The sequence below is a fragment of the Canis lupus genome, chromosome 1, assembly GCF_048164855.1.
Source record: "Canis lupus baileyi chromosome 1, mCanLup2.hap1, whole genome shotgun sequence".
Taxonomy (NCBI): Eukaryota; Metazoa; Chordata; class Mammalia; order Carnivora; family Canidae; genus Canis; species Canis lupus.
Window position 1 is genome coordinate 114,481,473 of NC_132838.1, and position 24,290 is coordinate 114,505,762.

The 24,290-nt window shown below is 55.4% G+C and overlaps 2 protein-coding genes across 2 annotated transcripts; one reads left to right on the forward strand and one right to left on the reverse strand.

Moving 5' to 3' along the window:
• Window positions 1-4,330: 4,330 nt before the first annotated feature.
• SYCN (syncollin) lies at window positions 4,331-5,705 on the forward strand. The gene is made up of 2 exons (XM_072778435.1): window positions 4,331-4,727; window positions 5,539-5,705. The coding sequence occupies exons 1-2, from the start codon at window positions 4,333-4,335 to the stop codon at window positions 5,546-5,548; spliced, it is 405 nt and encodes a 134-aa protein (XP_072634536.1). The 5' UTR covers window positions 4,331-4,332; the 3' UTR covers window positions 5,549-5,705.
• An 838-nt stretch (window positions 5,706-6,543) lies between these two features.
• NCCRP1 (NCCRP1, F-box associated domain containing) lies at window positions 6,544-11,519 on the reverse strand. Its single transcript, XM_072778424.1, has 7 exons — window positions 11,335-11,519; window positions 9,842-10,196; window positions 8,920-8,982; window positions 8,774-8,825; window positions 8,070-8,165; window positions 7,357-7,495; window positions 6,544-7,222 (listed from the first exon to the last, which is right to left on the reverse strand). The coding sequence occupies exons 2-7, from the start codon at window positions 10,146-10,148 to the stop codon at window positions 7,082-7,084; spliced, it is 798 nt and encodes a 265-aa protein (XP_072634525.1). The 5' UTR covers window positions 10,149-10,196; window positions 11,335-11,519; the 3' UTR covers window positions 6,544-7,081.
• Window positions 11,520-24,290: the final 12,771 nt, after the last annotated feature.

Sequence of the window (24,290 nt, forward strand, 5' to 3'; positions counted from 1 at the left end):
TCCCTCTGCCTGTGTCTCTGCCTCTCTCACGGATAAATAAATACAATCTTAAAAAAAAAAAAAAAACTCAGATAGTTGGGCCCCACTCCTAGAGTCTGATTCACACAACTTGGGTGAGGCTGAGAATTTGCATTTCTTACAAGTCCCTGGGGATGTCGATGCCATTGATCCAGAGACCACACTTCTAGGATCACTATTTGCAAACCACACAGTTGTGGCTGCTTTGGTGGGGGGGGCATGTTCTCCCTTCAGGATTATATAGAAAGAATCGCATTCAGGCCGCGTCCATGCGGAAGTGTAGTGAGTTCCCATGATCCAGTGTGAACTTAAGTACTGAGCTATTTTCCTGTATTTGTGTGACAGCATTTTCATTTAAACCATGTGCCACCTAGAGTGTTGTTTATCTGCGAGTACTACCCTGATTGAGACGAATACTTTCTTTTTCTGCTAGTGGCAATTTCATGTGCAGACCGATCTCCTTTTTTATGGTCTTGTGAAAAAAAAAGTGGAATTAAGCTTGTGCGATCTGAAAAGAAGACTTTTGCTTTATTATACGAATCAAAATATATCAGCGGATATTAAAGAAACCCTGCTATTCTTCCTACTGTATTCCCAGAGGCCTTGGCAATGCCCGTTTTAACTCTTTTCACATTGTGTTCGAGTTATTGATTTACCGTCTGACTTTCTCAAGGGCTCATGGGTTCCTCAAGGGCAGGACATTCTTCCATTTTTTGAAGAAAAAAATGCAAAAAAAAAAAAAAAGGAGATGTTTATTTTTCTACTATTTGCCCACTTTGTGTTAATCAACAGTAAGGAAATTGCTTCTGGACGAAGATGCCTTGTGGGTGTTCACTCTAGCGTGACAGATTTGTGTTTGGGGTTTTGTGCTTTTGAGATTTCATGGGGTGTAGGTAGGAGGGCTGGGGGCCTCTTGGTGACTGTGAGTGCGTTTCCGTTGGGGTGGGACGGCGCACTGTCTGGGACCGTGTTTCTTTTGGACTGTGTACCAAGCATGTGTCTACACTCAGTACATGCTGTTCTCGAGGACTCACGAGTGAGACTCTGTGACCATGAGTGGGTGACCGTGTCACAGGGTGTCCCTACCTCCCTGCCCATGTATGTGTCCCTGGATTGGGGATGCTGTGTGCTCACCCTGGGTCCCTGTAGGTTCTCTCTGATGCTGGCTGTGTGCTGTGGCCCCTCGGGGTCCTGTGCTCCTGTCCCTGGGTCTTCTCCCTACCAAGGTCTCCTTGCTGTCCCATGTTTCCACAGTGTCTGACGCATGGCGCTTTTCAGCCGCACTACACTCACCTGTCTCCATCCCTGCGTCCAGGGCCACGCAGAGCTGGGAAGGTGGGGACTCTGTGTGCCTGAGGTCAAGGAGGCCGGCTGGGAAGTTAGCGGCTGGAGATTAGATTTCATGGGCTCAACAGAGGAAAGGAGGGAGAAGGATCCAGGTCTGGTCTGGGACAGGGCCAGGCCAGGATCCAGGGTCTAAGAATCATAGAACAGTCCTAACAGCTCATGTTCACGAGCATCTTCCATGAGCCAGGCACTGTACTTGGTGATTTTTGTATTTATATCGATACTGTTTTCATTCAGTATTAAATATTAAGTATTTAAATTTATAAATAACAATGATGTAGATTGTTTCTAATGTTTATGAATAATAGTTTACTATGTCACTTATAGATCTCTTTTTAAAAAAGATTTTATTTATTTCAGAGAGAGAGAGAGTGGGGGGGGAGGGGCAGAGGGAGAGGAGAGAGAGCTCTTCAAGCAGACTCCCTGCTGAGTAGGGAGCCCGATGCAGGGGCTCGATCCCAGGACCCCCGATATCATGACCTGAGCCGAAGTCACACACTTAACCAACTGAGTCACCCAGGCGCCCCAGTTATAGATTTCCTTATATAATAATTTTCTATTGTGATTTTCTGTTATTCCCATTAAAGGCAGGAGAAGACTGAAGCTCAGAGAAGTGAGTTCACTTGCCCAAAGTCACTCAACAAGGTGACAGAGTCAGAATTTGAACCTACTTCCAAGTGTTTCCAGCCTTTGGCCCTTCACTACTGCATTACCCTGGCCAAGGTGGGAGGCAGCATCTGGGGGAGGCGGAGGGGACAGGGTTCGCTGAGTGGTTGAGGTAACAGCAGATTGGTGCCGATCTTGTGTTGTGCTGCTTTACATTTATTGAGCTCTTTTATTGTGTGCCAGGCACCATGCTAAGGGCTGTCACAACAACAGTGATAGCAAATGCTCACATGGCCCCGGGCAAGGGCCCTACGATGAGTGCTGTCATGTGGATTAACTCATTTGCCCCTTATACCAGCATCCCGAGGTGGAATCAGGTGTGGACAGCTCAAGGAGGCCATGCCTTCCTTTACCACCCTCCCCCTCTCCCCCGTACTTTCTATTATCCCTTGTAATCTTTTTTTTTTAAGTAATTCTTTTTTTTTAAGATTTTATTTATTTATGATAGATATAGCGAGAGAGAGAGAGAGGCAGAGACACAGGCAGTGGGAGAGGCAGGCTCCACGCAGAGAGCCTGATGTGGGACTTGATCCCGGGACTCCAGGATCGTGCCCTGGGCCAAAGGCAGGTGTTAAACCGCTGAGCCACCCAGGGATCCCCCCTTGTAATCTTCATAACAACCTTCTACTACAGGAAGAAATATCACCCATTTTACAGATGGGGAAGCTGAGGCCTGGAATCGGCTTTACCCACAGAGCCACAGACTTGAACCACTGTTGGATCCATTGACCAACTCTTGACCCTGTGCTCAACTGGCAGGGGGCCAGGAACTCCAGAGTCTCCAACGGGCCTTGGCCAGGCTCCCGGATGCCCAGATCCCCGTCCCAGGGTGGCTTCTCTACCCTGCCTGGGCTGCTCCTCGATTTTTCCTTTGGCTTGTGTCATTTCCGCTTGCTGACTGGTAACTGTTTACTGAATGTTACAAGAATCGTCTATTTTTCCCCAGATTAGGTTTTTGTTTAGTCTGTGTTTGTTGCTGTACAAAAGGTTGACATTTTATACAGTTCTATGGGTCCTCTGTTTATTTTATAAATTCAAGATTTCCAATCTTTGTTAAGAAAATCCCCTGGAGGGACTCCTCAGGGGACGCTCAGCAGTTGAGCCTCTGCCTTTGGCTCAGGGCATGATCCCAGGGTTCCGGGATCGAGTCCCGCATCAGGCTCCCTGTGAGGCACCTGCTTCTCCCTCTGCCTATGTCTCTGCCTCTCTCTCTGTGTCTCTCATGAATAAATAAATAAAATCTTTAAAAAGAAAGAAAGAAAGAAGAAAGAAAGAAAGAAAGAAAGAAAGAAAGAAAGAAAGAAAGAAAGAAAGAAAGAAAGAAAGAAAGAAAGAAAGAAAGAAAGAAAGAAAGAAAGAAAGAAAGAAAGAAAGAAAGAAGAAAGAAAATCCCCTGGCTCCTGGAAAGTGGGAGTAGGGCACCGCAGCCTCTTCTTTCTTCCCTCACCTCCACTTATAAGGCTTGTTTTCTTGGGGGCTGTGTGTGTGTGTGGGGGGGTTGTTTGATATCTTCTTGTCAATTTGTAAGCACTCTTTATATATTATAGCTATTAGCTCTATGCTGTCTTAAGTGTTGCAATTCTCCCCCCCAATTTCCCCCCACTGCCTTGCAGTGGTTTTTAAGTGTTGTGCTATTTCATAGTAAGTATGTCTATTTCACAGATTCTGGGTTTCCAACCCTGGTTGGGAAGCTCTCCTGCTCCCGCAGGGAGTGAGATCTCTCTTTATCTCCTCCCCTCCTCTCCCTTCCCTTCCAGGGCCTCTCTCCTTATCTCCAGCTTCTCCTTTCCCAAGGTCCAAAGTCCCTCCTGAGAAGGGGACTTGCCCAGCCTGGAGACCCAGCACCCTACCCCCCACCCCACACCTCTGCATTGGCCTCTCCTTATTTGGAAAGTCGGTTGTTCCAATCCTCAAAGGTTTTTAAGGGCTCTTCCTGCGTGTACCTATTAACCCTATGCTGCCCTCTGGATTACAAGAGACTCGTCCTCCAGTCATGTTAATTGAGGTGTGTGTGTAGTTTTATTATTTTTATTTATTTATTTATTTATTTATTTATTTATTTATTTATTTATTTATTTATTTATTTAATGATGTTGTTTGCCACGGGAAATCTTAAGCTGCCGAGTCGTCCACAAGTGGGTCCAGGTTGTGTTCATCGGGTGACCTAGGTCAGGAAGGTCTCCCTGCTCCGAGGTGGAGGTGGGGCCGAGGGTGGGGGAGGGCGTCCTTATCTCGCAGCTTCTCCCTTCCCACGGGTCGGGCGCATAAAAGCGCTTGGGGACGCGGCCCCGCAGTGTCGCCATGTCGCCGCTGTGCCCCGTGCTGCTGGCCCTGGCCCTGGCGGCCGTCCCCGGCGTCCGGGCGGCCTGCCCCGCGCCCGCGGACCTCAAGAGGCCGGACGGGACGCGCACGTGCGCCAAGCTCTACGACAAGAGCGACCCCTACTACGAGAACTGCTGCGGCGGCGCCGAGCTGTCGCTGGAGCCCAACACCGACCTGCCCTTCCTGCCCTCCAACTGGGCCAACGTGGCCTCGTCGCTCGTGGTGGCCCCGCGCTGCGAGATCACCGTGTGGTCCGTACGCGGCAAGGCGGGCAAGACGCGCAAGTTCTCCACCGGCGTCTACCCGCGCCTCGAGGAGTTCCGCAAGGGCATCTTCGGCGACTGGTCCAACACCATCGCGTCCCTCTACTGCAGGTGCCCCCCGGCCCCGCCTCCGCCCGCGGCCCCTCGGCCCCGACCCCCGCTGGGAGTCCCTGGATCCCCCTGCCCCTCCCCGCACCCTCCACCCAAGCCCAGGCCCGTCGGATCTCTCTCGGACCCCACTCGGGGATTCCCAGACTCAGAAGCTGGTCACCCCCCTAGCCTCCATTCTGGGAGCACCTGCCTCCCGCCTTCCTGAATCCTGCACCTGCCCACCCACTGGCCCTGTGTCCTAGGCCTAGCTGGCAGATGGGGAGCCATCTATCCTCTCACCCCAGAACCCCCAGCCAACCAAAGCCAGTGGTCCCACCCCCAGATCATGAGATCCTGGAGTTCTCAGATGCAACTTTAGGACTCCCAGATTCGAACCTGACCCACCCCAACAACCCCAGACCCGGTTCTAGGAACACCCTATCTACTCTCATGCTCCCCACCCACCTAGACCCTCTAGATCAGACTCAGCCCCGAAACCATTCCCAAAGCCCCTGTTAAGGTTCTGGAGCCCCCTCCTCGCCACCCCCAATCCAACTCTGGGGGCCCCTGAGCCCACTGCATACTTGCCTCTGGAAACTCACAGACCCTGGGACTAGATCTGGTCCTAGTCCAAGACCATGCCATCTGTCCCTCCAAGACCATGCCATCTGTCCCTCTCCCCCACAAGAGCTCCAAGAGCCCCTGGGATGCCCAGCTCCCGAACTCGGAGCCCAGCCCCAGCCCCCTGCCCCATCTCAGGCTTTTAGAAGCACCCCACCCCACCTCTGAGCCCCAGGTGCCCCCCCGGTGATAATTTTTTATTTTGTTGCAGATGTTACTGATGTGTTAGAGACACTTCATCTCCAACCCCCAGAGAGTGCAGAGCCCCTCACCTGACCTTGTCACTGGGGTCTGCTGAAGACCCCAAGTCCCAGGAGGAAAGAACTTCTTGCCTGCTCCCCACCCTGCCTTTCCCACAATATAGCCCTTGTGAATGTATCCCTGTCTGCCATCTACTCGTGCTTGGGACCCAGGTCCACACTGGACAGGGGTGGGATGGGGGAGAGAGGAGGGTGGTCAGGCCTGCATCAGCTCATACCTGGGATAATGCTATAGGTGGGGACCTTCTCATAGGTCCTGCCATGGATTTAGGTGCACGCAAAGACACGCATCCATAGGACACGTGTGACATGTATAGATACCATCGGCCGATTGTTAAACATTAAAATGCTTCCTGCATTTTTTGGTAGGTTGCCTTTCCCCGAATGCCCCTCAGATGTTCTGGCTTGCCAGGGACCTCCAGACTCCCTCAGGATTCATGCATGCAACAGTGAGAGGCCTTCAAGGACCCTACCCCAAGCTAAGACCAGGGTCTCTTGCTTAATCTGGCCAGAGCCCGGGACTAGGGGTTGTTAAAGACTTTCAATTCCCCTTTCATCAACACATGAAAGAAAATTTTTAGCTCAAATCTACAATCTGATGGCCATTGATGGATACCTTCATGGCTCTGGGGACTCCGGAGGAATGAGGGAGGAGAAATGAAGGTCTTATGGAGGGGAGAGTTGGGGGTCAGCTCTAGGGAGGGTGAAAATTTGGGGTTGGAGAGGGAAGGGGCACGTGAGGAGCATCTGAGAGGACAAGATACCAAGATATGAGAGGAGAGGTAAGTGGAGATGCCAAGAAGCTGTAAGCTGGGATAGGTGAAAAGATCAGAGGTTGAGGGAGGTGCAAAAGGCACAGGGGTTGTGAGGTCCTGGAGGATAAAAATTCCAGGAGGACGAGTGGGCTATGAACTCGGTGTCATTCTGAGAAGCAAAGACAAGGGAAATACGCAGCATCCTTGTGGACGTGAATTTATTCATCCATCAACAAAGACTTCTGGAGCACCCACTCTCTGTTGAGCACTAACTCCGCTGCCCTCAGCCCGCATGGAGCTCAGACAGTGCAGAAGAAATGCCAGAGTCCAAGACATTCCAGGGTCCGTGAAGATGCCAAGTGGGAAGTCAAGGGCCAGGCAGGAGTCAGGGGCCCAGGAGGTGGTCAGCGACCAAAGAGGAGCTGGGAAGTCACGGAGGTGTTCAGGGAACAGGCGGTGTGGTGCATGGTGGGGTGAGGGGGGAAGCAAGCGCTATGACAACAGGACAGAGCTCAAGGGTCAAGGACGTGCTAAGGGCTAGGGACTTCTAAGGGTCAGGGAGGTGAAAGAGATGCTGAGAGGTCAGAAGGGATGAGGGAACAAGGAGATACTAAGGGGTCGGGGAGGTGCAAAGGGGCAGGGAGGTGCTAAGGGATCAGGGAGGTGCTAAGGGATCAGGAAAGTGTCAAGGCAGCGGATAAGTGAGACAAGGGGACAGAACAGGCGGGGAGTTAGCCGGTCACTCCCTGAACTGCACAGACACGGAGGAGTCGGTCACCCTTGTCCGCCGCAGCCCACCGGGCTCCCTCCGGTTCTTGGTCTTGTGCAGGAAGTGGATGAAGCGCACCCCGGGGCCATACTGGCGGAAGACGTGGGACACCTGCACCGGGCGGCGCCCAGGGTTAGGGAGAAGTCCTATCAGGGACCTGTGAAGCCTCTCTCCTACCTCCAACCTCTCTGAGGTCTTGGGACACGAACACATGGCCTGGGTCAGCAGCCAGGACAGAGCCTCACCTGGAGCCAGCGGCCGGGGGGGCCTCTCCCAGAGGTCCGGGGGGCCACGTGGTGCTGCGCGATGACTGTGCGGCGGTCTGCTGCCAGCAGCCAGACGTGCAGCTCATAGACACACGTGTCCAGCCGGCTGTCCTCGTACCTGGCAGTGGGGCCCGGGCCTTCAGCTGCCACTGCAGCTCCAGTGTCCCAACCTCAACCCCTGGCCCTGGATGCCACACAACACACTTGCTGGCTCCCACTGTGAATCCTCCCGGCTGGGTCGTACTGGTAACACAGCACCGACCGGGGACAGCCCCGCACAGTGTCCTTGTGGGAGACAGAGTCTGGTGCGGGAGGCAGACCGGTCACCCGACAGTGACCATCCAGGAATGCTAAGGGCTAGGATGGGGGGAGTGCAGGGCACTGGAGCATAATGCATCTGACTCAGCTTGGGGGTGGTCAGGGAAGGCTTCCTGGTGGAGCCATGGGTAGCAGAATCCTAAAGCCTAAAGAGGAATTCGCGTCGAGGACAGAGGGTGACAAGCATCTAAGGAAGAAGGAATGGTGTGCAGCCTGGCCCATCTCTGGAAGTCTCAGAGGGAAGGGGCTAGGACGGTAGGCAGGGTTGGATCCTGGGATGGCATGAGGGTCCTGGTGACAGGCTCACCCAGGGGAGGACAGGTGAGGCTGGGGCTCTGGGGAGCCCTGGGTGTCACCCGGCGGGGCGCACCTACCAGTCCATGACCGTGATGTCTGGCTGTTCGTCATCAAGGAGCTCCTCCCACAGGCCCTCGGCCAGAAGGTCCACACACTGCTGCTTCACGGTCCAGCTGGAGAGAGGGCACGGGGAGCTGAGGTCTGGGACCTGCTGGGATCCTTGCGAGCCGGAAACCTTGATCACCGCGCCCCTGTGGAGACCTCATGGGGCGCCCGTGTACGGGCTCTGAGCACTGTCTCCCCACCTTATAGCCTCAGCTTCTTCCGTTTCCCTCTGAGGGCCAGACTTGCTGAACCCCACGATGCAGAAGAGAAACAGACGCTCAGGAAGGGACGTCATTTGCCCAAGGTCAAGCAGCAAGGAAGTAGCAGAGCTGGGCTCCCTGGCCAGGCTGTGTGACCCCGAGCCCCCGAGTTACCCCGTCCCACCCAATGGGCTTGGTTTAGTGGAGGCAGGTGGTGGCCTGGGCGACTCCCCTTCCCAGGAAAAGAGGTAGAGTGACGGTCATAGCTGTTATTTATTGAGCACCTACCATACGCAAGCTCGACCCAGCCAGACCCTGTGCTGTGTTTTACGAGCGTTCTCTTTTATGACAAACCCTGTGTGCAGAGCAGGAAACTGAGGCCCAGAGGGGCACACAAGCAGTTTCTTTAGGCCCTGCGGTGAGAGGCTGGAGCTAGGGAAACAAACGCAGGCCCCCCGGGGGTCCTGGCCACTCACCTGAGGTTCTGCTGGAGCTTCTCAGTCCCAATGTACCACCCGCGGAAGTTGCCTGGCAGGTGGAGGAGCGAAGGGTTAGAACATGCCCATTCCGCAGGACCACTCCCGCCCCTCCCGCCCCTCCGGCAGAGCCGCCAAGCTCTTACCCAGAGTCTCCAGGGGCTGCTGGGTGGGACCAGTAGGGGGTGCTGGCTCATAAATGTTGATGCCTGGAATGCACAGGTGAGTGGAGCCTCCGCAGGCCTCCAGCCCTCCAGCCTCAGCCTGACCCCCCCACCCCAGGGCTGTGCTGGAAGGGCAGGAATCGGTGCCAGGCCAGACCTGCCTGGCAGGGATGTGTGAGTCAGGGTCCTGGGAGAGCCCTGAGAATGTCCTGGGGGGAAAGCGATGATGTGGTGAAGAAGGAGGGAAGGAGGAGGAGGGCATCCTGGTGAGACAGAAACAGAGGGAAAGAAGAGGCGCCTAGAGAAAGAGCCAGAAGTTCAGGCGGAGGGAGGCAGGGAGAGAGAGAGAGAGACACAGGGTAAGACAGAGACACCAGGAGAGACAGACAAGGACATGTGACAGAGAGAGGGCGATGCGGGGTGGCACGAGAGAGACGCAGGATGACGGAAGAGACAAGGAAGGATGTAGAGACACAGAGAAAGAGACCAGGGCACAGAGGGGAGGGAGCAGACGGAAAGATGAGGAGACTGACGGTCCAAGTGAACCGCAGGCCGCAGAGGTCGGAGACCCGGGCGGCGGCGGGGGCGGGGGGGGGGGGGGGGTCGGGATGACGCGCCCCCCCGCATCCCCCCCACGCCCTCCTGCACCTTCCCGCGCCCTCCGACACCTTCCCACACCTTCCCGCACCTTCCCGCACCCCCACCCGCACCTTCCCGCGCCTTCCCCGCAACCCCCGCACTTTCCCGCAGCCTCCCCCACCTTCCCACACCCCCGCACCTTCCCGCAGCCTCCTCCACCTTCCCACACCCCCGCACCCTCCCGCGCTCTCCCGCACCTTCCCGCGCCTTCCGGCGCCCTCCGCACCCTCCCGCACCTTCCCGCGCCCCCCCGCGCCTCCCGCACCTTCGGGGTTGGGCGAGCGCAGCAGGTTGCGGTAGAGCGGCCGCCGCAGGAAGAGCAGCTGCCAGGTGAGGCGCGGGGGCAGCTCCAGGCTCCCGCCCGGCGGCCGCCACTCCTCCAGCAGCACCTGCCGGGCGTAGGCCTCCGACGGCCGCTCGGGCTCGGGGCTCCCGGGGGTCCCGGGGGGCTCGGGGGCCGCGGGGGACGGCGGCGACGGCGGCGGGGGCGGCGACGGCGGCTCCCCGGGGGCCGCGGGCTCGTCGGCCTCCATCCCGCCGCCGGACGCGAGTGGGTCGCGCTCCTCCTCCATCCGCTGGCTCCGGCGACTGTCGCGGCTCCCCCGCGGGCTCGGGGTTAACTGGAGGCGGGGGCGGGGCGCGGGCGTGGTCGGGGAGGGCTCTGGCCCGGTGCGCACCCGGGACTCCAGCTCCCAGCTCCCTGCGCCCTCAGTCCAGGAGGCTGGTGGGGGGGTGTCTCCTCCAGGACCCAGGAGTCCGGGCCCCCCCCCCCCGCCCCTCTTCGGTTTCCCAAGCCTCCTGCCTCAGTTTCTCCGGGGCGAGCTGAGGGCCCAGGCATGGGGGTGGAGTATGTGACTAAGGAGCTAATGCCAGCGCTCCGGGCCCTCACATGAGCCCCCCCCCATTAAGACCCAGCGTGGGGCAGCCCGGGGGCTCAGCAGTTTAGTGTCGCTTCAGTCCAGGGCCTGATCCTGGAGTCCCAGGATCGAGTCCCACCTCAGCTCCCTGCATGGAGCCTGCTTCTCCCTCCGCCTGTGTCTCTGCCTCTCTCCCTCTCTCTGGGTCTCTCATGAATAAATAAATAAAATTAAAAAAGAAAAAAGACCCACTGTGGCAGGATTAAGAGGTTAATTAAGGAAGACCCCCTCTTGCCCTCACCTCCACTCTCATCCAGGGGGTGGGAGGTGGGGGGAGGCCCTGCCTCTGCCTGCCCTCCCCTGGGACACACCCTGGGGACCCTGACATTTCCTGCTCTGGAAACCGAGTGGAGGCAGAGAGACACTCAGAGGCCCAGGAGTGAAGGCACAGAGATGGGGGACCCCAAGGAGGCCCTGGGACAGCAGCAGAGAGGGGAGCAGTAAACCCTCCCCACGCCACCCCAACCCTGGGTTTTGGGGGGTGTCTGCACCCCTTCCCCAGGGCAGGAGCAGGGGGCGTGGCTGCCAACACCCCCCCACACACACAGAGAGGTCTTGGGGATTTGGGAGTGAGGGATGGGGCGACGGTGGGGGCAAGAGGTCTGGGTGCGGAGGAAGTGGGGTGATGAGGAACCTGTAGGGCCAGATGCCCATGGCCACATCCTGCCCGGGGCCACAGCCCACACCCAGCCCAGGCAGGCGCAGGCGCGGAGCTCCGGTGAGTGTGCAGCCTCCAAGTGAGTGTGCTCTGGGCACGTGGGGCTGTTCCAGGTGCTTCCCAGTTCAGACCCTCCTCCAGCAACAGAGAAGGGCGGTGGTGGGGGGGGGGCGCCACTCTTACCTACGCTTTGTGGACAAAGGAAAGGTCGTAGCCAACCTGCATGGAGCTGCGGCCACCCGCTGCGCCCTGTGCCCCGCCGCACACCGAGCCCTGCGCCCTGCGGGTTGCTGGGGTGCAGTTGCTCTTCCCATTTCACAGATGAGGAAAGAGAGGCCCCCCTCGCCGGCCTGCTTCCGGGCTGCCCTACATAACCTCCTATGCTTCTGGGGCGCTTCCTGGCCCAGATTCCTGCGGGACGCCACAGGCACATGCGCAGCCACTCAGGGCTGAGCTCACCCCGCCTGATGCTGCTTGGTAATTGAGGCCTGCGTGTGTGCCAGGCCCGGCTCTGCGTTCCTGAGGTGGAGTAATTGGCCCAATCTCCATATCCTCCCTAGGAAATTGATACTATTGCTTTAGCCGTTTTGCAGATGAGGAAACAGGCCCAGAGAGGTCTGGTGACTCACCCAAGGTTGCACAGCTCCTACGCTGACGGTGGGGTACACCAGAGTCTCAGGCGAGACACCCAGGCACAGAGATTCAAATGTCCCCACCCCCCAGGGAGAAACACTGGCCCCCACAGAAGCACACAAGAGACAATGGTCACATTTATTGAGTGTCTTTATCTTTTTTTTTTTTAAGATTTTATTTATTTATTCCTGGGAGACACAGAGAGAGAGGCAGAGACACAGGCAGAGGGAGAAGCAGGCTCCACACAGGGAGCCCGATGCCGGACTTGAACCCAGGAATCTGGGATCACGCCCTAAGCCAATGGCAGGCGCTCAATCACTGAGCCACCCAGGGATCCCGAGTGTCTGTCCAGAACCTCACAACAACCCCGGGAGGGGGAACTGGTAATAGTTCCTTCATTCACAGGTCAGGGAACTGAGGCAAGAGGTGCAGTGACTTCTCTTGGGAAAGGTGAAAATTAGCCAGGGCCCTGGAGGTGAGGGGTCAGGGGGTCAGGGAGGACCCATGGGTGGGGGCGCCCACGATGCACCAGGAAGGCCCCAGGAGATTTCCAGACACTCCGCAGAGCTCACAAAGCGTGACTGGAGACACTCCCCCGGCCACCGCCACCGCAAGCACACAGACACACCCCCACCCCTGGCCGCCAGCCCACCTGTCTTCAGGGTAGCAGGAGCAGCATGAGGAGGGGCGAGGGAGGAGGAGGAAGGGGCAGAGCCAGAGCAGGAGTGTCTGGCGAGGGGAGTCGGTTGTCCCCAGGTCAGAATCCAGGGCAGGGAGTGGCCTGGAGCCAGAAACCTCAAAGGAAGAGAGGCAAGGAGTGTGTAGAATGGGGTCCGCACCCCTCCTCTGTCTGCCCTGCTCCAGTTTCCACATTTCATTCGCATCATCCCTCTCCTGGGGTCCTCACCTTTTTCTTTTTTTCTTTCTTTTTTTTTTTTTTAAGATTTTATTTATTTATTCATGAGAGACAGAGAGAGAGGCAGAGACAGAGGCAGAGGGAGAAGCAGGCTCCATGCAGGGAGCCCGATGCGGGACTCGAAACCGGGACTCCAGGATCACGCCCTGAGCCGAAGGCAGGCGCTAAACTGCCGAGCCACCCAGGGATCCCCTCCTCACCCTTTTCTAATCACACACACACACACACACACCCTCATGGATGCAGTCACAGGGGTCTTATAAGACCCCAAACCCAAGCAGTCACTGTCCCAGTTAAACCCACCATGGCTCCCCAGTGTCCTCAGGAGAATAATCTCAGCTCTTTGGCTGCCATTTGAGGCCTGGATCTCTGGCCCCTGCCTCCATGACCTGTTCTCTCCCATCTCAGGGATTTTCCTCCCAAGGTTCTCTCTACCTGGAGTAACTTACCCTCTCACCCAGCCCACCCCCTACCCCAGACTCAGTGGTCTCAAGCTTTACAGCCTGTCACACTCATCCAGGGAGCTCACTCAAATGTGTCTTCCCAGGTCCCACTGCCAGGAGTCGGCCTCAGTCCCTCTGGCCCCAGAATCAAAAATTGAAGAAAATTGAAGAAGCATCTCTCCTCTCCAGGCTGTGCTATGAGAAACTTAGATCTGAGGAATCCAGAGCACCCCCACCCCCACCCCGGGCCCTGCAAAGCCAAGCAGATCTCACACATCCCCTCTGTCCACCTTCTGGTGGTAAATAAAGGTCCTAGTGTGGGGACCTGTTTTCTAAACAGGCTGAGGCCAGGGTGACCAACCTAGCCCCCCTCCCCAAAACTACCTCTCATGTGTCACCAAACATTCAAGAGCATGAGCGATGGTGGGACCACTTTAGAAAACAATTTGACAATTTTTTAAAAAGATTTTATTTATTTATTTATTTATTTATTTATTTATTTATTTATTTATTTATTTATTTATAGATTTTATTTTATTTATTCATGAGAGACACACAGAGAGAGGCAGAGACACAGGCAGAGGGAGAAGCAGGCTCCCTTCGGGGAGCCCGATGCGGGACTCGATCCCAGGACCCGGGGATCACAACCTGAGCCGAAGTGAGATGCTCAACCGCTGAGCCAGCCAGGTGCCCCCAATTTGACAATTTGTTATAAAACCAGGTACCCGGGGCACCTGGCTGGCTCAGTCGGAGGAACACGTGACTCTTGATTTCTGGGGTGGAGAGATCAAGCCCCACGTTGCGTGTAGAGAGCGCTACAAAAAAAACCCCAAACCAAACAAAAACCACCCTGCCACGCAGCCATCCCACCCCTCCCAGGATTTAACCATGAGAAACGAGAGCACGTGTGCACACAGAGGCGGCACTACTTCCTCATGGCAGCGCCAACCCGAGACCACCGAGGGCCCGTGGGCAGGGTGATGAAGCCGTGCGCGGCCGCGCCGCGGACTCCTCTCGGTAAGAAAAGGGAATGAAGTGGGGCGCCTGGGTGCTCAGCGGTTGAGCGTCTGTCTTTGGCCCAGGTTGTGATCCTGGGGTTCCGGGATCGAGTCCCGCATGGGGCTCCCTGCATGAAGCCTGCTTCTCCCTCTGCCTGTGTCTCTGCCTCTCTCTGTGTGTCTATCATGAATAAATAAATAAAATCTTTTAGAAAAAAGAATGAAGTATGCAAGCCTGCAAGCGCGTGCATGAAGCCAAACACTGCCATGCGGTGACAAAAGCCAAGCAAAAAAGTGCACACGCTGTGTGCTTCCCTGTAGGGAAAATGCTGGAAAAGACAGCGATTGTCTAGAATCCAAGAAAGGAGGTCAGGGGTTCCCTGGCCTGGAGTTGGGGGCGGGGGTAGTGACAACTGCAAAGAGGCCTGGGGTGGGCTTTCTGGGGAGATGAGGAAGTTCTTTCTTTTCTCTTTTCTTTTCTTTTCTTTTCTTTTCTTTCTTGATTTTATTTATTTGAGAGAGAGAGAGCATGAACCGGGGGAGCAGCAGAGGCAGAGGGAGAAGCAGACTCTCTGCTGAGTAGGGAACCTGACGCCGGGCTCGAAGCCAGGACCCTGGGATCATGACCTGAGCCCAAGGCAGACGCTCAACCACTGAGCGTTCCTAAAATGGGTGTGTTTTCTCGTATGTAAGTTATACCTCAATAAGCAAAACAAAAAGAACACAGCAACTCTGTGTCCACACTAATAAGAAAATACCCTCAAGCCTATTAAGTGAAAAGAGCAAGATGTCCCACAGCCGGCCTCACAGGCCGCTACTCACGTGCAGAAAAAAGAGAGCGAGAAAGGAAGCGGGGATCCTAGCTTCCCACGGCCCTTCTACCTCTTATCCATTAAACAAATACTTAAGTAATAAGAAGTAATAATATTTCTTTTTAAAAAAAGATGTCATTTATTTATTCATGAGAGACACAGAGAGAGAGGCAGAGACACAGGCAGAGGGAGAAGCAGGCTCCATGCAGGGAGCCCGATGCGGGACTCGATCCCAGGACCCCAGGATCAGGCCCCAGGCCAAAAGCAGGCGCTAAACCTCTAAGCCACCCAGCCATCCAAGAAATAATATTTCTTAAGTAATACTATTACTTATATCCCCAAGCCCTGTGCCCTGGGGGTGTGACGGTGACAGAACAGATTCGCATCCCCACGGGGCTTCTGGCCTTGTGGCGGGGAGGGATGGACTCCGACAAGTCAAGGGATGACCTGCTAGTTCAAACAGCATCCGGTGTTTTGGAGGTGAAACGCAGGCTGTGAAGACAGGGTAAGGGAGCCCGGGGCCTGTTTTAACTAGGGTAGTCAGGGAAGGCTTCTTGGGGGAGGTGATGTTTGAGTGGCGACCTGAAGCGGGGGAAAGACTTGAGCAGATCCAGGCAGCAGGAACAGCAAGTTCAAAGGCCCTGGGGTGGGACTGAGCTTAGCGTGTTTGGGGAACAGCGGGGAGGCAGGAGCTAGCAGAGGGATTGTAGGGGAGATGAGATCAGTGAGACAATGGGGCAGCCTGTGGGTTTATCTTGCAGGGACGTGGGTGCGGTGCATCCTAAGTGGAGCCTCAGGGAAGCTGGGGAGAAAGGAGGAAACTGATCTCTGGCTGGGGTGGGGGTGGGGGGGCCGGGACCAGCGAGGAGGGAGAGGAGGGCACACAGGGCCAGGGTCAGGGAGTGGGTGGCAGAGGACACATTCAGGATCTCCTCTTGACTGGCCCCGGACAGTGCGGACGGTGGCCCCATAGTGTGAGAGGGAAGGCGCGTTCCATGGCTGGGGGGGGGGGGGGGGGTGTCAGGCACAGGATGACCAAAGGGACGCAGGGTGCCACGCGGTGACTAGATGTACGTGGCGGGAGTTCAGAGAGGAGTCAAGGCCGAGACACAGACCTGGGAGGCATCGCCGTGTCGCCCAGTGAAGAAATGAATGCGCTGTAGCAGTAACAGTAATAATAGCGGCTGTGGCACTCTTGTTCTGGGCCAACCTCTGCTCTATGCATTCCAGGTACTTTTTTTTTTTTAGGATTTTGTTTTTATTTTTTTTAGACTTTATTTATTTTATTTAGGTTTTATTTTATTTATTTATTCATGAGAGACAGAGACAGAGATCCCGGGTCTCCAGGATCATGGCCTGGGCTGAAGGCAGGCGCTAAACCGCCGAGCCACCCAGGGATCCCCTAGGATTTCTTTTTACGTAACCTCTACCACCAACGTGGGGCTCGAATCGAACTCACAACCCCGAGATCAAGAGTGGGCCGCTGTCCTGACTGAGCCAGCTGGGCGCCTGCGCCCCGTGTGCACTAATCAAATGCACCCATTACTGTAGGTGTTGTTTCCACTGAACCCTCCTTACGGCACGCCTGGGTGGCTCAGTGGTTGAGCATCTGCCTTGGGCTCAGGATGTGATCCTGGGGTCCTGGGATTGAGTCCAGCATCGGGCTCCCCGCAGGGAGCCTCTTTGTCATGAATAAATAAATAAAATCTACAGGGCAGCCCGGGTGGCTCAGCCATTTAGCCCCTGCCTTCAGCCCAGGGTGTGATCCTGGAGACCTGGGATCGAGTCCCATGTCGGGCTCCCTGCATGGAGCCTGCTTCTCCCTCTGCCTGTGTCTCTGCCTCTCTCTGTCTCTCTCATGAATAAATAAATAAAATCTTTTTAAAAACATAAAAAAAATTCTTTAAAGAGAATGAAAACTAAACCCGCTTTACTGTGAGGGGACTGGGGCACAGAGAGGCAAAGTGACTTGCCCAAGGTCACACAGCCCGGAAGTGGGAGAACTGAGATTTGAACCCTGACCGCGTGGCCACCAGAGTCTGCATCCCCAGGGAGGGCGGCTCAGGTTGGGGTCCAGGCTCCCCATGCGAGCGTCTGACTCCCGGGGTGATCCCTCTCACCAGCCACCTGGCCACGGCTCTGCTCTCCTCACCCCCTTCCGCAGCCCCCCAGGCGTTAGGCCGGATTCCAGTTAGCGGGCCTGCCTCCAGGTCACCGGTTGCTCGCGATCCTTCTGGACACACCCTGCTCCCTCCCTGTACACGGGCAGCTCCAGGTTCCCCGGGGAGACTCGGAGCCCCCAGGGCGCGGGCAGGAGGAAGGGGCGCGGGGCTCCTCTTGGCCCCGACAGGAGGTCACGCGGGGCTCTGTTGGTCTGTCCGGCCCGCTGGACCGCGTGGTAGCTTCCCGGGGCTGTCACAGCCCGTCAGCGTGGACCTGGCGCCTTTACAATCACAGAAATGTATCCTCTTGTGGTTCCGGGGCCGGAAGTCCGAAATCAAGGGGTCGGCGGGGCGTCCCTCGCTCCAGAGGCTCCAGGGGGGAACCTTCCTTGCCTCTCCCGGCCCCTGGGCGCTGCCCGTGTTCCGTGGCTGTGGCCACATCCCTCCCATCTCTGCCCCTGTGGTCACGCTGCCTCCTCCTCCTCCCAAATGTCCCCCTGTAAAGACGTTTGTCATTGAACTTAGGCACCTGATGATCTTTTCACCCCAAGGTCCCTAACCTAATTATATCTATAAAAATCCTTGGGCAGCCTGGGTGGCCCAGTGGTTTAGCGCTGCCTTCAGCTCAGGGCGTGATCCTGGAGTCCCAGGATCGAGTCCCACGTCAGGCTCCCTCCATGGAGCCTGCTTCTCCTTCTGCCTGTGTGTCTCTCTCTCTGTCTCTAATAAATAAATTTTTAAAATCTTAAAAAAAAAAAATCCTCTTTTCTGGGTAAGGTAACGTCCACAGGTTTTGGGGACCTGGAGGTGGACATGTCTTTTTGGGGGACTGCCATTCAACCCACGGCAGACAGAGATCCCTCAGAGGACAGGAACAACATTGGGGGAGGCAGAAGAGCCTGGCTCAGTGGTTCTCAAATTTGACCATGTGTCAGAATCTTCTAGAAGGCTTGTTCATCGCAGACTGCTGGGCTCCAGACCCCACTCCCACCCTTCTGATTTAGTAGTTCTGGGGTGGGCCGAGACATGACGCTGGTCTGGGATCCGCGCTAAGAACCACTGTCCTGGTGGTTAAGAGGGTAAGGCTGCCTGAGCTCAGCAGTCCCCACCCTTACCGTGTGTGTCCTTGGGTGACGAGCTTTTCTTCTTCAAGCCTTAGTTCCCATCTATAATCTGGGGCTAACTCCTCCCCACAGTGCTCCCCGCGGTGGCCCACGCTCTCCCCTCACTCATGGTGTCCCGTGTTTTTGCTGGCCCTTGATCCTCCAACTTCCTTTCTACCTCAGGGCCTTTGCATATGCGGTGCTTTCTGCCTACCAGGCCTTCCACTCCACGCTTCCTTGGCTGCCTTCATCTCCATTCAGATGTCACCTCTTCACAACACACAACCCTTCTGGCTTTATTCCTTGCGATCGTTGCTCCATAAACAGCAACTGGGCCCTCCCCAGCCAAGGTCAATTCCCCTCCCCCTCGCTATTTTCTATTGTCACACCCACCCTGTTCTTTCTTTCTTGAACTTAGTATGATTTATAAATACCTATGAGTACGTGGATCTGTTCACTTGGTCATGAACTGTGTCACCCCATGACTATGTCAGCCTCACCAGGGCAGGGCCTTGGGCAGGTTTGGGGTTTGGTCTTTTTTTTGTTTGTTTGTCCTCAGCTCAGGGCTGACACAGACTGACTGTTTTGTTTGCTGAGCAGGGAAGACAAGAAGTCCGGCCTCAGGCAGGAGGACGAGGCTCTGTCCGGTGAAAGAACCACGTTCAACCTGCCCGAGTCTAGCTCCCACCACTTCTGCTGCAAAACTAGTATCACCCCCAGGACCCAATCCTACTGGTAGAAGAGAATGGTGGGGATCCCAGAGGGGAGGCACTGGGGTTTTGAGAAATAGATGGTAGGTTTTCCACCAGGGCTGTGGGGGGTGGGGAAGCTCAGCCACATCAGAAGGGAAGGCAGCTGCCACCCAGCTTATCTGGGTGGGAGCTGCCTTCCCCAAATATAAACCACAAATGTCCCCCCCCCGCCCCCCCCCCCGGAAGGATATGGTGAGCCAGCTTTATCCTACAGGGGGTGACAGAGAGGCGGGGACGAGCTAGGGTAGAAGGAGAGATATGGGAGGAGGCAGAGGGAAAGAGGAAGAGAAGGAGAGGAGCGTGGTGGGAAGGAAAGCAAAGACACATAGCGACAGAGATGAAGAGAAAGAAAGAGACAAAGAAAGAGAAAGAGCCTGGGATAAGGTTGACCAGAGGCAAGGAAGGATCTAGAAGGTTAGAGATAACAGAGGGCAGATGGGAGTCCAGTGGCAGGTGGTGGGGGGAAGCAAGGTACCAAGGAGGAACCACCAAGACAGTGTGAAGAGGGAGAAGGCAAGATGTCGAAGGATGTGGATGTTATGCTAACATTCGTGCAAAGTGGGACACGACCTGCATATGCAGGTGGTCTTTCCTGGTCCGTATATACATTTCTGGAAGGAGATCCAAGGAACTTGTACAGTGGCCGCCTCTGGGGAGAGGGACCCAGAGGCTGGGAATGGGGGAGGAGGGGAGGAGGTCGATCTTGCAATTTACTCCTCTTTGGAATATTTTGCATTTTGCACCATGGGTTTGGGTTACCTGCTCAAACACTGAGTATGATTAGCGATAGAATAAGGGAGAGAGAGAGAGAGAGACAGAGAAAGTCAGAGATAAAGGAACAGGGAAGAGAAGGGGGAAGAAAGGGAGAAAGTTTCCTTTTGTTTCACCCAGTGGCCCCAACCTTCTGCAGATGCCTCTGGTCTTCTGGAAAGGCCGTGTGAGCTATCCCCAGCTCCCCGAGCCACGGGCCCACAGCCGGCCCCTCGGGTGCAGTGAGGATGGGCAGAGGCTCTCAGCCCCATTGTACTTGGGTTCAAATCCCACCTCTTCCACCTCTTGGCTGTGTGACCCCTGGGTGGTGACTTCATGTCTTTGTTCCTTAGTCTTCCCAGCTGTAAAATGGGACGGGGAAGGTCCGCGCTCAGAGGAGGGGCCCCAGGAGGGTTGCATTTGTTTCCTAGAACTGCCCTAATGAATTGCCATGAACCTGGGGGCTTACAGGCCCAAAGGTGTTGTTTCCAGGAACTGGAAGCCAAGTTCCAAAATCAAGGGGTGAGCCCATCTCAAGCTTCAAGAGGAGGATTTTCTTGGCGTCTGGGAGCTGTCGGCGCTGTTCAGTTCCCACCACAGCCCTCCCGTGTCTGACTCCTCTGGGCATCGCAAACCTCCTGCTTTTCTCTTCTAAGGACACTGTGCCTGGCTGTAGGGCCCAGCCAGATAATCCACGGTGATCTCATCTTCAAGAGCTTCATCGTGTCCATGAGGCAGGGGGGCCTTTCCCCTCATAAGGTTGAATTTACAGGTTCCATGTGGACCTAACTTTTGGAGGTGGTGGGGGCACCGTTCAATGCACTAGAGGGTTAAATGAGGTAAATTAGGTGCTCAGTGAGGCCCTGGACAGTTGCTTTTTTTTTTTTTTTTTTTTTAAAGATTTATTTATTTGAGAGAGAGAGAGAGTGAAAGAGGGGAGGAGGGGCAGAGGGAGAGACTCTCCAGTAGACTCCCTGCTGAGTGCAGAGCCCCACACAGGGCTTGATCTCACCACCCTGGGATCAGGACCTGAGCCGAAATCAAGAATCAGATGCTCAACCGACTGAGCCACCCAGGTGTCCCCACTGTCTTACTGTTTTGACGAATATGAACTATTACCTTGATTTTGCTGGGCGCACATGCTATTGTTTAGTGCACTGAGTTGGTTGCCTATCTTTAAGATTCAAGAGCTTTTGAGTGAAGATGGGGATCTCTTTTTTTTTTTTCTCCAAAGATCTCATTCATTTATTTATTCATGAGAGACACAGAGTGAGAGGCAGAGACAGGCAGAGACAGAAGCAGGGTCCTCACAGGGAGCCCGATGTGGGACTTGATCCCAGGACCCCGGGATCAGGACCTGAGCCAAAGGCAGACACTCAACCACTGAGCCACCCAGGTTCCCCAAAATGGGAATTTCTTAAGAAAAATCAGAACATTTGGCACCATGAGGCCAAACTCTACAAGGCTACAGTGACCCGAGAAGTGACTGCTCTTCAGAGGGGCATGTGTGCCACCGCTTTCCTGCTTCCCAGTGTTACCCAGCTGGGCCCGGGGCATCAGGGTCTGAGTCTCCTTGGACCATGTCTGTCTTGCTCAATGCTGCAGCCTCGCTGCCCAGCTCAAGGCCTTCCACAGAAACCAGCGAGGGCGCACGTCAGGTGGGCACGTGGGGCCAAGACTTCAGGCCTGGCCCTCCCAGGCCCTGGATGGGTCCTTCCTCTCTGTGGACCTGTCTCCACATCTGCAAGAAGGGGGAAGGCATGAAATGCTCCCCTGGGCCCCTCATAAACTCTGGGGAGATGGCAGGAGGCGGGTGTGAGGCTTGAGTCCAGCAGTGATGCTGCGGCAGACAGTGCTGGGAGGCCCCACAGCCGCCTTCCGCTCTCAATCCCGGCTGCACATTAGGATCACCTGGATGATTTTCGTTTCAATACCTGTGACCAGGCCCCAATCCACAGCAAAGAGGGTTGCCCTCTGTAGGACAGACCTTCAATGTCTTTATTCCTCCCGAGACCCCTCTCATGTTCATTGATTCTTTCTCTTTATTCTCTCTCTCTCTCTCTCTCTCCCTTCCTCCCCATTGGGAGCCATTCTATTATGTAAGTGAGTCTGTCTCTTTTTTTATCTTGTAAAATGAGTGTTTTTGTTTTATGTCCATAATTTGTAATCGACACACGTGGGCTGGTAGCATAGGTCTTGATTTTGTTTTTACCATCACAGGTTTGGCTCCCCTGCCCCATGGGCACACTCGGTCCCTGGCTCCTGATGACTGCACCAAAGTCCTTGGTGTGCGCGATCCCTGTGTTTCCCATCTGCTGCCCTAGAAAGGACACCCAGGCCACCTCCAGCTCCTACCCCATAAACACTGTTGCAGTGAACATCCTTGTGCACGCTCCCACACAGTCCCATGATTTCTTTGGGAAGTCACCCAGGAGCAGAATTATTGCCAGATACCTACGTGCAATGCTTTATTTGACTAAGCCAGACTCAAATTTTTACCAGACTCATGTTAGAATGACAGCTTGTTGAAATTTGCCTTCCTCCGATTTCCAATGAATTTGAGCCCTTGGGCACACACCCTGGTTGGTCTTTTGGGTTTTTTCCTTCTATAAGTTGCCTGTTTATACCTGTTGCCCATTTTTCTATTTGGGTTGCTCTTTTTCTCATAAAAAAAAAAAAATCTGATCCGTATTAGACTCTGCAGATATTTTTTCCCTTTCTGAGGCCTATTACATTTGCCCATGATGTCTTTCCTTGAACAAGTTTTAAATTTTAACAAAGTCCTTGTTTTAAGAAGTCCTTCTCTGCTGCTGGTCATCAAACATTTTCCTCTCTCACATTTATAGTTTGTCTTTCAGAGGATGTATAATCCATCAGAGAAACCTTTTCCGGGAGGACTCAGGTAATGGAAAGGTCTCATATCTGTACCATCTAGTTAGCAGTCGCTGGTTAAAAGTGACAGTGGAGGACGTGAAATGTGACTAGTGCAACTAAGGGGCTGAAATGTTTCATTTTATTTCATTAGTTTAAAATTCAAAAGCCACACTTGGTTAGTGGGGTTCTTTTGTTGTGGTGTTAAGTAGGGATTCTGTTTTCTTTTCTTTTTTTCCCCCCAGATTAACCAATTTCCCCACTATTATGAAACAAGCTATCTATTTTCCCCTCATTGTCTTGCGGGGCCATCCTTATCATGTTTAAGCTCATGCTGGATACACCTGGGGCTGCCTCTCGGTTCTCTGGAGAAGCCCGGTGGGTCTAGTGAAGGTTAGAAAATCGCAATTCTACAGTAACAGAATTTTTAGCCAGATGCCCAGCCGCCCAGAAGAAAGACTACGTTTCCCAGCCTCCCTTGCTGCCAGGTGCAGCCACGTGAGCGGGCTGTGACCAATGAGGCAATGGCGCGCGACCTCTGGGTCGTGTCCTTAAAGGGGAGTCGCCGCCTTTCCCGCTCCTTCGGGACCACTGATTCAGCCCGGGGCGTGGCCTGGCAATTTGCATTTCCAGCAAGTTCCCCGGGCTGCTGCTGGTCCGGGAGCCGCCCCGGGAGCACCGCTGGTCTGCCTGGTTTCCCTCCCTCATGGAGGGTCAGGCGACTCCCTCCCGGCTTCCCCTCCTGGGCCGTCGCGGGCTCGAGCACAGCGCCCCCTGCTGCAGCCCAGGCAGCACCACCGGCGTGGCGCACGTCAGGTGGGCACGTGGGGCGAAGCCAGGCCCGGCGGATGTCGCCTCCTGCCCTCGCTCGCCCTCGGAGTGCCCGGCGCGGAGCCCGTCGCCGCGGGGATCAGCGGGGGCCTGCCCGGAAGGGACGCACGAGCGGGAGAGGGCCGGCAGCCCGGAGGCTTCGGGAGCCTTGGTGCGGGGCCCCCTTTTGAGCCTTAGCCCCCGGGGCCCGGGGTGCTGGCCCGCTGGCTGCCCGGCCTTCCCGACACCGTAACCGAGCCCCTGTATTCAGTCTCCCGTTTGGAACACCTGGAGGGGGTTCGCTGCAGCCGTGGGAACCCCTTGCAGATGCGGCCTCCGCGAGCGCTCTCAAGGCCACCCGAGAGCATCCCTTAACTGCACTGCTGGGGACGGAAGGTGACAATCACAGCAGAGTGGCCACGGGGCCCAACGGAGGCGCATCCACCGCGGGCTGTCCCCCCCGTCGCAGCGGCGGCGCGTCCCGGGGCGGCCCCGGGGCCCCAGGCGGAGAGCGGGGGGCCTCCGAGCGCTCGTCCCCGGCGGTGGCAGCATCACGGGCGCACCAGCCTCCTGCAGGGAGTCCGCCTGCTCTCCCTTCTCTGTTTTCTGGAACAATTTGTACAAGGTGGGACTTACTTGATCCTTCAAAGTCTGGTAGAACTCATTTGTAAAAACATTCAAGCCCAAAGCTTTTCTTTGGCGTGTCTGTGTGTGGGGGGGTGTGACTTTGGTCTTTTCTTGTTTTCTGTTTCTCCTTATACCCGTCTTGGCATCGTTCTTCCCGGAGATGTAACAACTCCACCCAGGCATCCGACACATTCAGCCGTGGCAGCAGCTGCTTCCCTGGGTATGTTTAAGCCTGAGTCCCCCACCAGACTGTGCCCGGTCT

Excerpts from the sequence above, each read along its gene's own strand:
- SYCN (XM_072778435.1), top strand. The coding sequence starts at position 4,333 with ATGTCGCCGCTGTGCCCCGTGCTGCTGGCCCTGGCCCTGGCGGCCGTC.
- NCCRP1 (XM_072778424.1), bottom strand. The coding sequence starts at position 10,148 with ATGGAGGAGGAGCGCGACCCACTCGCGTCCGGCGGCGGGATGGAGGCC. Across the intron at positions 8,826-8,919 it reads GCAGCCCCTGGAGACTCTGG|GCAACTTCCGCGGGTGGTAC; the intron begins GTAAGAGCTTGG and ends TCCACCTGCCAG. Across the intron at positions 8,166-8,773 it reads AAGCTCCAGCAGAACCTCAG|CTGGACCGTGAAGCAGCAGT; the intron begins GTGAGTGGCCAG and ends CCCTCTCTCCAG.